Raw genomic sequence first — 16,559 nt, 5'->3', positions numbered from 1 at the left:
AGTTCAACGCAATTGCGTTATCTACTCGCCGCCTACAATGTAGGCATGTTGGCTATGGAGACGTTGGCGCGCCGCGTGCACGATGATCGTCCGCAAGCGAAGTACGCACGCAATCCACCTTACGGCGAGGATGTCAAATGGTTGCTGCGCATCTCCAAAAAATTGGGCACTCAATATCTGCATCAGTTCTGCGTCTGCGCTGTTAATTCGATTGTCAGTCCCTTTGTGTTGCACGACGTTGCCATCGAATCGGCGCACTATCTGGGTCGTAACAATCACCAGTTGGTAATGCAGCATTTGCGCTCGGCGTTAACGCCTCTGGTGCAGAAGTGTCAACAGATGTAAGTTGCACTGCAATGAGAGCTTTTTGTTGTTTTATAAAGTAGTTGTTAATTAATATTTCTTAATTCTCTTGCAGGTACATTCAGTGCATACATCAGAAGTTATACCATCTGACTCAGGCTGATTATGAGGACTTTGCAAGCATTATCTTAGCAGCCCGCGCTGCGTTCCAAATTACACCAGAAGGCAATGCGCAGTTTAAGGATTGGCTGCAATCGATTAAGAGGTAAATAGCAGTCAGGTTTAATCGATGTATAACGGTTCTTGGAATATGTGAAAATAATTTCTTTTGTAGCAAAAATAGTTTTTACTCAAAATTCCCATCTTGAAAGTACATCTAAAGGCAACGGCTTTAGTGTTTCCACAGTCTTTAAATTTGAGGTTATGTCTTATTATATAAGGTTGAAGACTTAAGGACTTGGATTGTTTGTATATTCACTATGGACTCAAAACTATTTGAAGGATAGTTTTCAAATTGGGTTACAATAATTGCTTTTAAGGGAGAAATGTTAATATTGGGAACCTCAATATAAAGGGCTTCAGTAATTCTTCAAAATAAAAATTTTAAAGCAAAAAATTTAAACCAATATCGGCAACAAACAGAAAATATTCCTAAAACATATTTTGTAATTGTTGCCAATTATTGAAAAAATAATAATAGTAAAAATAATTCAAAATGTGTTCCAAATGTGAAGAGTTTTAGAAAATCTGTCGAAAAATATTAAACCAAGAAAAAACGTTAATTTCAGTTGATTTTGATCGGTCAATTTGTATGGCAACTTTATGGTATAGCTATCCGATCTGAGCAATTTTTTCGGAGATTGCTGCGTTGGCAATAATTCTTGCCCAATTGAAGATATATCGTTAAACAAAAAAGTTTTCCATACAAGGACTGAATTTTGATCAATCAGTTTGTATAGGAGCTATATGCTATACAGGTCCGATATCGGCGGTTTCGCCAAATGAGCAGCTTCTTGGAGAAAAGAGAACTATGCTATATCGCGTATATACAAACAGAGGGATATGGCTGTCGATGTTGCGATTCAGCTCGTTACGCTGATCATTTCTATAAAAATTTTATAGGGTCTCCGACGTTTCCTTCTGGATGTTACAAACCTTGTGGCAAACATCATATACCCTGTTCAGGATATAGAAAATAGGAAATTTAGAATAGAGTTGCCAACTGAAAGATATTGAGATATATGTATATTTGATTTCTGTATAATGTTTTTTTTACAGTAATCGATAAATTTTTTGTCAAGCACATTTTCAAAAATAGTGTGCTTACCTTCAAGCTCCAAGACTACTTCAATGGGTTTGTTGAAAAATTTTTTTGTTTTTTTTTTTTTAATAAACTTCTATATAGGTATCACAATGGACCGGCATTCCACGCTGACTAAGTGACATCCTTTTTGGCGTTTGTAACAGAATCAACATTTTAACCTAACCCAACTTATATTTCATTCAGGGCTTAGCAAAATATCAGCAAACTTTTCACGTCCACATATAAATTTTGACCACCCTAATGAAAATATCTACAATTTTCTTCCCTCTAGATCGAAATCGTGCAAAAAAGAATTGTGGACGCAAATCAATGCAGCTCTGCAAAGCAATTCCAAATGACAAAGACTTGATTCATTTAGTTTATCGCATTCAACAACGTCAGCACCAAAAATCGACAACTACTTTTCCACCAATAATTCAACGACTTCGACAACAACATCGGCAACGAGCGCAGCAAACGTCCATAACACGGCTATGGACAATACAACAACAAAAAACACGATAGAAAATGTCACCAACACTAATGCTGCAACCACAGCGACGGTTGCTAATGAAGCTGTTGGCAGTAGCAATAGCTGTACCGGTGGTGCTGGTGGTGGTCGTAGCAACGGCAGCAGCAACAACAATCAGAACAACAGCAATCATACCAGCAGCACTCACAATGGCAGCGGCCACAGCAGCAACACACAGCATAACAGCAGCTGCAGCAGACACATAAAAACGAATATGAGCGGTGCCGGTGTGCCGACATTGCCCGCAGCAGCGCTACCCTTATCAGCAACATCCGTAGGCAGCACACCGCCGAGCAGCGCTGAAGCGACAAATACCAACAATTTCGCTTACTACACGGGTGTCACTGAAACGGTGGCAGCAACGGCTGGCACAGCAACAACACAGCGGCATGCTGTAACAGCGACGCCACCACCACTACCCCCACCACAAACGTTGCCACCATCATCTGCTGCGTCCTCATCAACATCAGCGCATTATCCAACACACCAGCAGCACTATGCCACAGGCAACACAGTGGCGCCACTGTCGGATGCCTTTCACCACCAGCAGATGCAGCTGCAGCTACAACAACAATACGAGCAACACTATCAACTGCAAACAGCTTACTATCACCAGCAGCAGCAGCAGCCGCCGCCGCCGTCGCAGCCGCCGCAAGAAGACCAATCCACATCGTATGTGGCGCCACAACAACCAGCCCCACAATACCAACATGTGGCGGCAACAACAACAGCGCATGCACATGCAACGCGCAGCAATAGGCAAGCTACGCCGTCGACACTCACACACCACGCAACGAACACATCACAAGCCACGATAACACACCAGCAGCAGCAGCAACAGCAAACTGCAGCAATGGCACACGCGCTGACACACACCACACAGCAACAACAACAGCAACAACAGCAGCAAATATACCCGACAGCGATGCTGGCCATTGCCACAGCACCGCCGCCACCAACAACATACGGCGTCAGCGGTGGCAGCGGTGCTTCCGCACCTTTAGCCAACATAAGCACTGTAAATGCAACACAAAATGTAAATGTCATTTCGGCCGCGCCGATTGTGGTGGAATTCAGCAATTTCCAACTAAATTGTATGCGCACAACAGCAACAACGACCACAAATGGAGGCGCTTCAGCAGCAGCAGCGGCGGCGGCGGCAGCAGCAATGGTCGCAACAACGCAGGCGAACAATGACGCGAACCGCGGCTTGGTGGGCGGTGGCAGCGGGCAAGCGAACACACAACATCATCATCATCGCCATCACCATCACTATCATAATGCTGCGGCGAGCAATATGCATGCGCATACACATCAACAAGCGCTGTTGCAACAGACGCAATCGCAACAACAACAGCAACAACATCAGCACCAACACCAACACCAACATCCGCTGCAAGCAGATGCAGCGCTGGCCGATAGACAACAGCTGCAGCATCAGCAATATGCCCAACAGCCGCCGCAGCCGCTCCAGCAACATGCCACACATTACGGTTATCACCAGCCTCATCACCATCGCCATCATCAGAATGTGCGGCACTATCATCATGCGCCGCCGCCGCCACCAGCGCCGTTGTAAGGCGTTGAAATAAAGTAGAAATCAGAATGTTGCGCAACATATTGCGGCAACATTGCTGCACACACACACACTGTTTGTTGCCATTGGTGGCTGAAAGTTAATGTTAGCAAAAAAGCAGTAGTTATAGTAATAAAAATAATAATAAAATAAAATATTAAAAATAATTAATAATATTAATGACAATTAAAAAATAATAATAATAATAAATAATAGTAATGAAATAAAATGAAAAATAAATATATATTAAAAATATAATAAAATAAATAATAATAAAAAATAATATTAATAACAAAAATATTATTATAAACAAAAAAATTATAAGTAGTAGTAGTAATAATAATAAAAAAACAAACAAATAAGCAATTTTTGAACTTACCACCGTTTCTCATAATCATAGTTTGCTTTGTTTTTTTATGTATAATTTTACCTTTTCTAAAATGTGTATGAAATATTTTTTTCGTTCGTTCGATTATTTATTGAAATATTTACACGTTTATAAAGCTCTTTTCGCAATTCTAATTCTGATTTTAATTTTAACACTATTTTTTGCTTAGATTTTTATTGTATGTATATATGTACATACATATATATACATATTTACATAGAATATAACTTCAGTTAGTTAGGGCTGGACTGATTATTTAATGTAAAGCAACATTTACCACATGCTTCAGGAGTTTTTTTTATTTAATAATATTTATTTACTGTATGTGAGCGCGACGCAAATGTTTTTATGCAACATTTACACTTTTACAATTATTATATTTGAATAATTAATAATTAATATGGATAATTATTTGAGTAGACAAAGACACGCGAGCGTAATATAATATGTATGCAACAATTGTGGAAAATTTATAAAAACGAGCAAACTAAACTTGTAAATTTAAAAGTTGAGGGCAGGAATAATAATAACGGTAAAACAGTAGCAACAACAACACGAAAATCGCAAAAGTCTACCGCTGACGGCTGTTTTTTTCTGTTTTCCAGCTGCAATGTGTTCAAAAACAAAGAAAAATTAATTGCTTTTTAAGCATAATTTCAACTCATTGAAAATAAAATTGTAAAAAAATATTTTCGAAGCTGCTGCTTCGCTTACATGCAACATAATTCGTAAATTTAAATTGTAATGTTAAAAAACACAAATAAATTAATTGATTATGCATAAAAATTTTGTAAAATTTCAATATTTTTTTTTTAGCATTAAGTGCGTAATTGTACGTTTTTTTTTGTTTTTATATTTAATTTGAGTTTTATAGATTTTCTAATTTTTATTTGATTTTTATACACACATACATATGTATTTTTTATACATAAAATTTTTTAATACCAAATTTTTTTTATGTTGTAAAATTTGTTCTATTTTCAAATTTTTTTTAATTTAACTTTTTTCTTATATTTAAATTTTATATTTATATTTAATGCATTATACATTTCATATTTTTTTATATTAACAATTTTTTTATGTTTAATTTTTTTACGTTTAAATTTTTTTTACTTTTAAATTTTTTTTATGTTTAAATTTGTTTGTTCTTATCTTTTTATATTTTCTATTTTTTTTATGTACTATAAATTTTCTATATTTGAAATTTTTTATATTTAACACTTTTTTTTATATCTTACATTCTTTTATATTTTAATATTTTTTTTATATCTTACATTCTTTTATATTTTAATATTTTTTTTATATTTTTTATATGTTTTATATTTTTTTTGTATTTTATATATTTTTGAAATATTTTTTACATGTCGCATTAATTATTCATATACACATGCAACGCAAAATAACGTTGCATAAATTCATATTTTCATATACAAACTTATATACACACATAGTTATACATTAAAATATTTTTTTTGTTTACATTTTTTTCTTTTAAATATATTTATTACAAGCAAACATGCACATATACATGTATATGTGTTGCGTAGCTATAATTACGTTGCTTATGCAAATGAATTCTATTTTGCAACGTTTTGGTTTTGTTTTTTATACACGTGTTTATTTTAGTTTTTGTGCTTTTGTGTGCAAAAGTTTTTATTTTATACAATTATTTACAAGAAATACCTACAATTACATTTACATTTACATACACACATACACAATTAATGCTAAAAAATATATTTTGTATTTTTACATACATATATTTTTTCAATTATAAAAATGTTTATTAAAAAATGCAAAAAAAATATATATATATTATAAAAGTAGTTTTGAATAAATATGATTTTTTGGATTTATCTCAAAACTCGCAAAAAAGATAAAAACAAATAGACTTTTTATTTTGTGTTTAATTTGGTGTACTTAAATTAATTCACAGTTACAGTTTACCGTTATAAGGGTAACAATTGTTTGTCGAAGAATAAAAATTTATTTGAGCTTAGTAAGAGGTCCTATGTTCCACCTAGGCATTGTGGGAGAATATATATAATATATTTCAATTTTCAAAATTTTCAATTTTGTTTCAAACAAATTTTCCTTTTCCTCAAACATTAATATTTCGCAACATTTTGGCGCCAGTTAAAAAATATTCCAAGTAGGGTGGTTACTTGCGCAGAGTGGGCAGAGTTGAGTATTTAACATTGTTGTAGCAGCATAAAATCGATTATTTTTACTTGTGATACAATTGAGTTCAGTTAAATATTTTGTCTGTTATTTGAAATTGATAACTTTTATTCAGTACCACCATCTTTTATATGGACCTTGATTTTAACTATTTTTTTTAGAAATATTGCATGTGAGTTACAGAAAAAAAAAGACAAGTTGTACAATAATATCCACTGGCGTTGGTTTAATGCTACCATAGATGTTTTTCATTTTCTGTAGTATCTTTTAGGCTGAAATTTTATTAATATGACGCTTGTTGACAATTGAGTTTTGGTTCATTGCAGTCGGATAGGATATTGATCTTTTATGAATATGTGAAATTTTATTTTTGTTAAATGTTAAAATGACTGAAATATATTTTATTTTTTTAATCGTTTTGACATCCTTTTCATTAATGAACTTTATTTTTCGATTACTTTGGATAACTAAATTAGAAAAAATATGTCAGAAGTAAGAAAAAACAATAAGAAAAAAAATTGTTTAGTTAGAAAAATTTCAAATTTCTTTTCTAATTCAAAATTTTGAACATTTTATTTATAAATTTTGTAAATTTTTTTGAAAAATTTAAATTTTTTTCTAATTAAAAATTTAAAAATTTGGTTTTTAAATTTTTCTAATTAAAAATTTTGTTTTTATAATTGATTTTCTTCTCACTTCTGATATAATTAAAAAAATTTTAAACTAAATTTTTTTCTATTTAAAAATTTAAAAATTAAGTTTTTTTCTATTTAAAAATTTTGTGTTTTTATTACGGTTTTTTCTCATTTCTGACATAATTTCGCAAAATTAAGTTAATAAAATACATTTAGAATCATATCTAACCCGGACTTGCCCAAATGAACTGCGCGCAAAACGAATAAATATATATTTTTTTTAAATTTGTTTTTTTAATTTTTGAGAATATTAATTTTAATTTTATTAAAAATTAAGTTTTTTTCTATTTAAAAATTTTGTGTTTTTATTACGGTTTTTTCTCATTTCTGACATAATTTCGCAAAATTAAGTTAATAAAATACATTTAGAATCATATCTAACCCGGACTTGCCCAAATGAACTGCGCGCAAAACGAATAAATATATATTTTTTTTAAATTTGTTTTTTTAATTTTTGAGAATATTAATTTTAATTTTAAGCGTCTTTAATTCCTTATTTTTTTATTAAAATTATTTTTTTCTTCTCACTTCTTGATTTATTTACATTTCCATTAATTCAATTCGCAAATTGTTTTGCCATTTTTCTACCGCTTACCGTTCATTCAAACTAACGAGTTATATAATATACAAACATACATACATACATATGTGTATGAAAAACTGCCAACTTGCAATAAAAAAATAAATAAATATAAAAATAACTGATAATCTGCTACACTATATTTTGTAACTAACTTTGCAGAACAACAACACTACTCTTTATTGATGAAATTCATATAGTTAAATGTACACTGTTGTAAATAAAAATACCTACACACACTTCAAAAAATTCTGGTTTTGTAAATAAGTATTAAGAAAAGTATTTAAATGGAGATGAAGCATAGCGACACAATATGAAGAACTTGAATATATATTATATGTAAGTGCAACTTTTCAAAATATATTTTTTATACATTATTATTACAAAAGAAAAAAATATGTGTATTTGATTTTAATAAGAAAATAAAATATATTTAAAATTTTTTCCTTTTAAATTTTTTTTCCAAATAAATTTTCAAAATATTTAATATATTTTTTTAAATATATGTATGTATATATATATTTTTAATTTTTTTAAATCTTAATCATACATTTTTTTTTTAATTTTTAGAATTTTTCTCGTATATAGATTTTTTTTTTGATGCAGAAAATTTTTTAGTTTAAAAAAAAAACTATAACTTCATATAAAAACAGGCAAGCGAATATACATAGCTAAAGCAATAATATGATTAAAATTGAAAAAATACGAATAATACACATACATATGTACAGCATATAACAATTGAGTTTAACTAACGATTGAAAACGCATGTGTTGTGGTAGTTGAATAAAAAAATTCGAAAAATATTTGTGCAAACTTTGAAAAAAAATGTGTAAAAAGTAGAGTTTTAATTCCAAATAATCAGCAAACTAAAAATGTACAGCAACAGTATTCAGATTGAAGACAGTAGTGAGAGTGATTTGCTACTTGCAATATAAAATAAAATTTGTATATAAATGCTAAACTCCCTCCAAACTTCCCCTCACCAAAAAATAGCACTGTAATTAGCGTTTTCGAATAAGCCTAAGTATATATAAATATGTAGATATTTACATGTATATAAGTATTTTAAAAGCAACACTATTGAATGATACATTTAACGCGACTTGTTTTAGTTGTTAAGTATATTTCCTTATTTGGTGTTTCTCAAAACTATTTTCAAATTAAAAACTGAAATTTAATTTTGAAAATAATTTAATCAATCAATCACAAACACGATTGTCAAGACTTTTTGCCCTCTATAAACATAGAAGATCTATAAAAAGAAGCTTTTTGTTATGATCTAATGATCTAGGAAATGGAGAACGCTTCGATAGAAGTTCCCATATAAAATTCGAAGCTGTTATAGAAAACTAGAAAGTATAATATTCTAGTCGAATATCAAACTGAAAAAAATAAAATTTCGAATGATGTTTCTGGTAAAAAGTTTTTTACGGAACTACTCTTCAAGTATATACCCATATCGAGCTCCGCCGGAGGTCTTAAAGATCACTATATACTGAAACACCAGGTTTGAGAGAATTTTCCAATCTTTCGTTGAATCGTAACCAGAAAAATTTCAACACTACCAAGAATGCTCTGAAAATCGTGTGATCTAAATTCGGATATGAATTGAAAATTGTGCGAAAACGATTAGCAGAACATGGCTTTTTAATTCTGAAAAGTATCGTCGGAGACCCTATAAAATATATATGTATGTATTATATAATATATAAATGATCTGCATGACGAGCTGAGTTGATTTAGACATGTCCGTTTGTCTGTATGTATATACGCCAACTTGTCCTTTAGTTTTTGAGACATCGTTCTGAAATTTTGTACTCGTTCTTTTCTCTCATTTGTCTGCTGCTCATTTGTCGGAAGCGCCGATATCGGACTACTACAAGTATAGCATAGAGCTGGCATACAAACTGAGCAATCAAAATAAAGTTTTTGTATGGAAACTTCTTTATTTGTAAAGGCCATTATAGCGTCGGTGCAGCCGAAGTTAACGTTTTTTCTTGTTTTACTTTACTTTTTTCATGTCACTCAAAAAATTTCGGAACTTTTCTGGACTTTTGTATAAGAAAATATTTTGTATAATTCTTAGCTCATTTTTTATAGTAAATAAAATATAAAAGCAATTTTTTCAAAGAATTGTGTTGTTTTTGCTAATGCATGCATAAACACTCAAGTACATAGACCTTTAAAATATAGGTATTTAAAAGTAATGATTTATGCTTGAATAGTTATTGAAAGACAAAAATAGATACTTACTTATATACATACGCATACTTGTATGTACATATGTACATATATACTTCAGCATATATACATAAACATATATGATAATATTTACACTATTAATTAAGCTATTTTAAAAGAAAAAAATACCTCATTCTTTACAATTTTACAAAATTAATTAAAACTAAAGTTAATGATAAATATTTAGCGTATGTATGTATATCTATTGAAAAAGTAATGAAAATATTAATTTACTCACTACCAGATGCATGCGTAGTGGCAAATGCAAATATGTGTATATTGTTGTAATGCAATTTTTAACGGTGTAGTGTAATTACATTACTTTGCGTAATTAAAGATGTACTTAAAACCAAATACTTATGTATTTAGACATAAACAAAAAAAATATTAGCAACGTCTTAGCTGAGAAAGGAACTGTAAATTTGTATAAATTAGTGTATATATGTGTGTGTGAGTATAAGTACTGATGACTACTTGTGAAAAAATTTCATACATACATATGTTATGTATACTATGTGTGTGCGAAAAGGTGTTATATCGTTTAAAGGCAGGTCAGTTGAAGGATCTGCCCCGTTTTTAAATTTTTGACAACGCCCAAAATTTTTTTTTAACGTTTTGTTCTTTTTTTGAATTATTATAAAATTTTAAAAACAATTTCTAACCTTAATTTCGAATCCGAACACACATTCTACTTAAATATAAATTGAAAATGTACATGCTACACTTTTATCTAAATAAATTAGGGTGCGTCTTCTTCTAAAAATTTTTATCGAGGGCTAATTTTTTTTTAACCAAAAGTGAACTTCATATGAAAGCCTGCGAAACCAAACTAATTTTTTTTTTAATTTTTATTCAAAATAAATACCGTATTTCTTTGTGATTTAATAATATTATAAATATAAAGGTTTTTAAAAACAGTAATTACGGATTTTGAAAACCTTCATTGAATAAAATATTATTAAAATAGAGCTACTGTTGTTGCCATGCATTCATTAGTGAATTCAATTATTTCTTTCCAACATTAAATTGTTTTACATCATAACCTCAATAAGAAAATCGCACTTTTATCAATCTCTCATACAGTTTTTACCAAATTGTAATCAAATAAAAAAAATACAATTCTTTATAATTAACCACAACTCTCCTCAAATCTCCAATATAAGCATAAATAATTCAACGCTTTCTCCAACTTTCCTCAATTTAGGACTTTATGGCTAGAAGGTCTATTATTCAATATCATTTTATAATCTCAACCGACTCATTTCGAGTTCACTAAAGCAAATATTTAAGGTTAGGTTTCAGAGAAAAAAATGCGAAAAAAATTTGCGGAGGCTTGACCTTTGTTATATAAAGCAACGAAATACGAAAAAAAATCTGCTATGATAATATTTGTTTAGTGTTCTAGGTACTACAACGGACCGGCGTTATAAGCTGTTCAAACAAATATTCCAGATAGTATACGGATAAGTAAGCTTGTAGTATGATCTTGTCTGAGGATATGAAAAAGTTGAGTCAAACTAAGTGCACGCGCTAGGTTCTCTGTCATTTTCACAACATAAAACAATTTGCTGACGTCACTTTAGCTACAATTCAAACAAAATACCAGTTAATTAACACTGCATTATTATTTATTTTGCCACTGAAAATTTTATTTGAAAATATTACAGTAAATAAAAATCGTCTCACTTCCGGTCGTTGAGCTTTTTGCATAAACTGTAGACGTATAAAATTTAATGAGTGCAAAGACTTAAAATTTTTTCCACGAAAATACACATGTAAATGCATTTTATGCTCATTTCCTTATTCATTGATCTTTTAGGATCATTAAGCGTAAAATTAATTGCGAGTAAAAATTATGGCTGCGGCTTAGTAACAACAAAAATATCACTGATGGAATATCCGTAAACAAAATTAGTGGCAAAAATTATCAAAATGATAAAATTATTTAATGAAGCAACAATGAAGATTTTGCAAATGCAGAGAACATGTGTATGTACTTACACACACACACACATACATACATATACGAGACATGCAATATAAATATTAATATAATTAAATAAATGATTTTAAAAGCGCAACATTACAGTTTCGCCTTCGATATGGAAACTGTATCAGAAAGCATTAAGAAATTTTACACTCACGCGAAAATAAATATACATACAAAAACATAAATAGTATGTGTATGTATATAAATACTAAAAGGCATACAATTGCAATTCGTGTGATGTTGGTAAAAGATTTATGTGTTAAATGAGTAATAAATGAAAGAAAGTCTAACACATGTACACTTTTAAGGTGCTTTATAGCAAAAATGTGTACATATATATGAATACATATTTATTTCAATGCCAGCTAATATTGAAATATTTTTTTTTATTTTGAAAAATTACAATTTTTTTGCATTTATATAATTTTGCTTTTATGTATTTTTCGAATTCTTTTCTATTTATGTATTTTAATTTATATTTATGCTAAAAATTCTTTTATTAAAATATTATACTTTACTAAGCAAAAATCATACATATGTACATATATGTATAACAGCATATATAATGTAAAAAAAAAATATTTTAATTAGCATTAAAATTGAAAAATTAAAATAAAATTACGAGTTTTTAAGAAGAAACTTTTTAATATTGCAAAATATGTGTTTCAGAAACTTAACAGTTTATTACAACAAAAAGAAAAATATGTAATTAAAAATTATGCCACAAAATTAAGCAAAGAAAGTTTTATTGCTCTCAAATATACATAAATACACGTGTAAATAAGAAAGCGCGAGAATTTTAATGAAAAAAATATATAAATAAACAAATAACAAAAACAATGCAATAAGTTGACGAAAATATTTGCGATTTTAATGAAATTACTGTGCACATATTAAAAAAAAAAAATAGTTGCGAGTAAAAAAAAAATTAAGTAAATAATTTAATTGGCGTTATATATACTATATACATATACATACATAAATTCTAGCATATATGCAATATATACAAACATATGCTGTAGTTATATAAAAATTTAAAAATCACAAACACATATATACATACATTCAGACACGCTCTACATAAATATACATACTTACAACTAAATACATTTATACATGCATACAACTACATACATATATATATATATAAATAGTAAATGAAATACATAAGCAGGTATGTATATACAGGCTTTGAGTGTGCATTTTAACGAAAGAAAGTAGAGTTAGCAGTAAAAAACACATTTACATATATACACACACACATACAAGCGAGTATGTATTATATGCAATGATAAAAAGTGTTCTTGAACAAAAAAAAAACATACATACATACACAACTAGTTAAAAGAAATCACCGTTTTGCAAAAAAAAACAACAACAACAACCACATACATATGTATTTAACTAAAGCAAATGGATTTAAGGAAATTTTTAAGCTGTACATTGAATGCAAATAGTAGTTTTGAAAAAAAAAGTATACATAAAAAATAAAATTATATAAATAAATAAGAAGAAAAAAGAAATAAAAAGAAATAAAAAGAAGAAGAAATTGAAAAATTGAAACCCCTGCAATTTAACGCCACTTCTCCCTTACCGCTCAACAGAAAAAAGTTAGCAACAATAGAAATAAAGTTCATAGCCAACGAAAAACAATGAAAAGAAAAGCTACAAGAAATACAAACATGCAAGCAATTATGTGCTTGTGTGCGTGCATATTTCTTTGCTGCATTTTTTTGCTTTGCCACTGTGAAATTAGCACTTTGCTAAGTAAAAGGTCAAAGGTCGCGCCGCTAAGTTTCTTGAACCTAAAATAATAATCTTTCTTTATTTAATTTTAAATTGAAATAACACTCCCACGCACACATACAAACAAACCAATATACAAAAGAAATTATTTCAAAAGATTTCAAAAATAATTACAGTAACAAATACATTGTTTTTGTGTAGCTCAAAACAATGCCATAGCTATTGAAAAGAATATCTATTAAGTAAACGTAAAAAAACAACAACAACAACAAACTCTTACAGAATCTTTAACCGAAAATTTTGCAAAACATTACATTTTATTATGAATTACGCCGTAAAGCAACAACAACTACTAACCATTTTAACAGGAAGAATTCATTAAAAAAAATCAAAAACAACAACAACGCATGCAACACTTATTATTTGCAAATAATTTGTTTTATATGAAACTAAATTCTTTTTCAAAACAATCAATAAACCAAATTGCTGCCACACAAAAAGCAATTAATTGAAACACATAAAATTTAATTTGCCACAACAACAAAAAATAAACCAACATTTTCAATAATTAATCATATTAACCGCTTCTGATGACAGGCGAGTGCATGAAATACATAACCACTCATAGAAAAAGATAACTGTAAACATACATACTTACATTTTATTGATTAAAATTATATACAAAAAACCGAGTACATATGTATTATGTAGAAACAAAATAAAATATTTGAATTATCAAAATGCTAAATTTGAAACCGTAAAGCAAATGAACTCCCCCAAAAAAGCAAAGCAGCGCATACTAACAAAAAAATAACCGAAATTAAGCAGAATTTTAAAGGCATAACGAAAACACTAAACATCATGAAAAATAAAGCAAAAAATAAACAACTTCAAGAAAAAAGACAATTTGAGTTTTATTTTCAATCAAACAAATAAAGAAATTTGAGATTTTTCTTATAAATTTCAGACAACTTCTAGCTAAAAAAAATTATTAATTATATGCAAATCATAATATAATATTATATACCTGCCTATTCCTCAGATATTGCATCGTCCGATTGCTATTTGTTCCGTTCGATGGCACATGGTCTGGTTCAGAAGCGGTTCCACTCACAAGGCGACATCGAAAAATGGTCGGATTCTTGGATAGCATCACAAGATGAACAGTTTAGCCGTAATAGTAGTCGAGCTTTGCCAGAAAGTTGGCAAAAAGCTGTGACTAATGATGGGCAATACTTCGAATCATTCATTTGTATATTATATACAATATAATTGCATTTTCATTAAAAAAAAAACAGCAGGAACTTAGTTTCGCACCTAATGTTAAAGAATAATAATAAAGTCTGCGTTCGATTCGTCTTTCCTTGGTTTTTAGTGATTCCCTTGTATTCAAATTTATCAGTAATAAAGTTATTCAGTTGATTTCAAAACAAAATTGGGATCTATTTCATTTCAGTATTTAAGATTACATGCTCACTTTCATCATTCAAAGCCTTTTACTAGTAGTATGTGTTCAGTAAATAATTTTTAGTCGATTAAAAATAGTGATTATACAACAACTCTCGATCAAAGCTATCAAAGTAACGATTCTTAGATGAAGTTGAGCAGAGCTTATTACTATTTACATGTTATCATATTATATTTTATTAGCCAATTGTTGTTGTACACCAGTATTAAGCTTCTCCAAATAGTTTTTTGAATTTTTCATCTGTGTCAAATTTAAAAACAATCGATAGGTTGTACCTTTACAAATAACATACTAAAACTTTATCTCAAATATTAGACTTCTAAAGTGTAGCCGCTTCACTAGCTCATCTTTAAACTTAAAATTTAACTATTTTTAAAAAACGGTCATTTTGCTAATTTTTGATTTTTTAAACCTTAGAACGGATAAGGCCGGAATCACTGCAGCAGCAGAAGACCTATTTCTTAGCGCCGTCGGAGACCGCGTGAAACTCGAAAAGTATTAAATTGTTTTCTGCCAAAACTTTACTGTATTTTTTAGATATGTATAAAAATACTATTAAATTTTAAAATAATTGATACAGCAGATTTTTTTTAATTCCCATAAATCGCTTACCACTAGGGGTGCCTCTTAAATTTGGACACATTGTACTGTACCTAGGCAAAAACAGTTTAGCCCTGATTTTTTTTTATTACTATATTGTATCCTAGTCCAGAAGCAGAAAAATTTAAGAATAGATCACGTAATTCTAAAAATTACTACGAGTAAGCAATTATTTTGCTACTTCCAGAAGTTCTTAGTTTCCTTTGTTTAGTTCCTCAGATAATAAAAAAATGTCAGATATTCGTGATGAAAATACTATATTATATGCATAAAGAGTAAAAAATTAATTTTTGTTTTAAGTGTATCGATAGTATGGAAAAGCAATTTAAATTCAACAACTTTTTTTAAAATGAAATTGTTAAATATCACCTCCCACCTATACCTCCTTTATTAACAGAATATTTTAGCTTGTATTGTGATGCGCTATACATATCTACATCTTTAAACTTCAATATGCGACTTAAAATAATTTTCCATGTGTATAGCTTTATATACTCTCAGCTTCTTACAAATTTATTTTTGTGATAGTTTTTCCAATTGTTTATAAAAATTTTCTTTACTCATATTATTATTATTGTTATTATTACATTTAATTACAATAATTATCACTATACTGTGATATTATTGTTGTTGTAGTTGTTATTATTATTTTTTTAAAGTCTTAAACGATAAATTTAGCATCAAATGTGAATGAATATAATTCGTATGTTAATTCATTAACATTCTCTGCTTTCAGCTTGTGGAATTAACAGCTGACTGTAGCAATTAGTAGGATTTTCGCCGAGTGTTACCGCCGTGTAAAAAACAATATGGACGATTTTCGTCGCAGCTAGTGTATATTCAGCGCTCAGAAATATCACAATAAATGACGAAACCAAACATAAACAATCTTAATATTGTCAACGCAGACATTTTCTTACAAAATCCTTAATATTTTTACTGAAAATAATCTT

The 16,559-nt window shown here is 29.3% G+C and overlaps 1 protein-coding gene across 1 annotated transcript in view; it reads left to right on the top strand.

Moving 5' to 3' along the window:
* Positions 1–4,888, top strand: part of Dora (zinc finger SWIM domain-containing dorado) — a gene marked incomplete at its 5' end in the record, with an annotated part of 28,119 nt that extends 23,231 nt beyond the window's left edge. Inside the window, 3 exon segments of the mRNA XM_014232253.3 lie at positions 3–341; positions 419–568; positions 1,899–4,888. Coding sequence (XP_014087728.3) covers positions 3–341; positions 419–568; positions 1,899–3,717 — 2,308 coding nt within the window.
* Positions 4,889–16,559: the final 11,671 nt, after the last annotated feature.

This window comes from Bactrocera oleae, chromosome 5, assembly GCF_042242935.1.
Source record: "Bactrocera oleae isolate idBacOlea1 chromosome 5, idBacOlea1, whole genome shotgun sequence".
NCBI lineage: Eukaryota > Metazoa > Arthropoda > Insecta > Diptera > Tephritidae > Bactrocera > Bactrocera oleae.
Note: the sequence above shows the minus strand (reverse complement) of the source record. Positions and strands in the feature narration are given on the sequence as shown.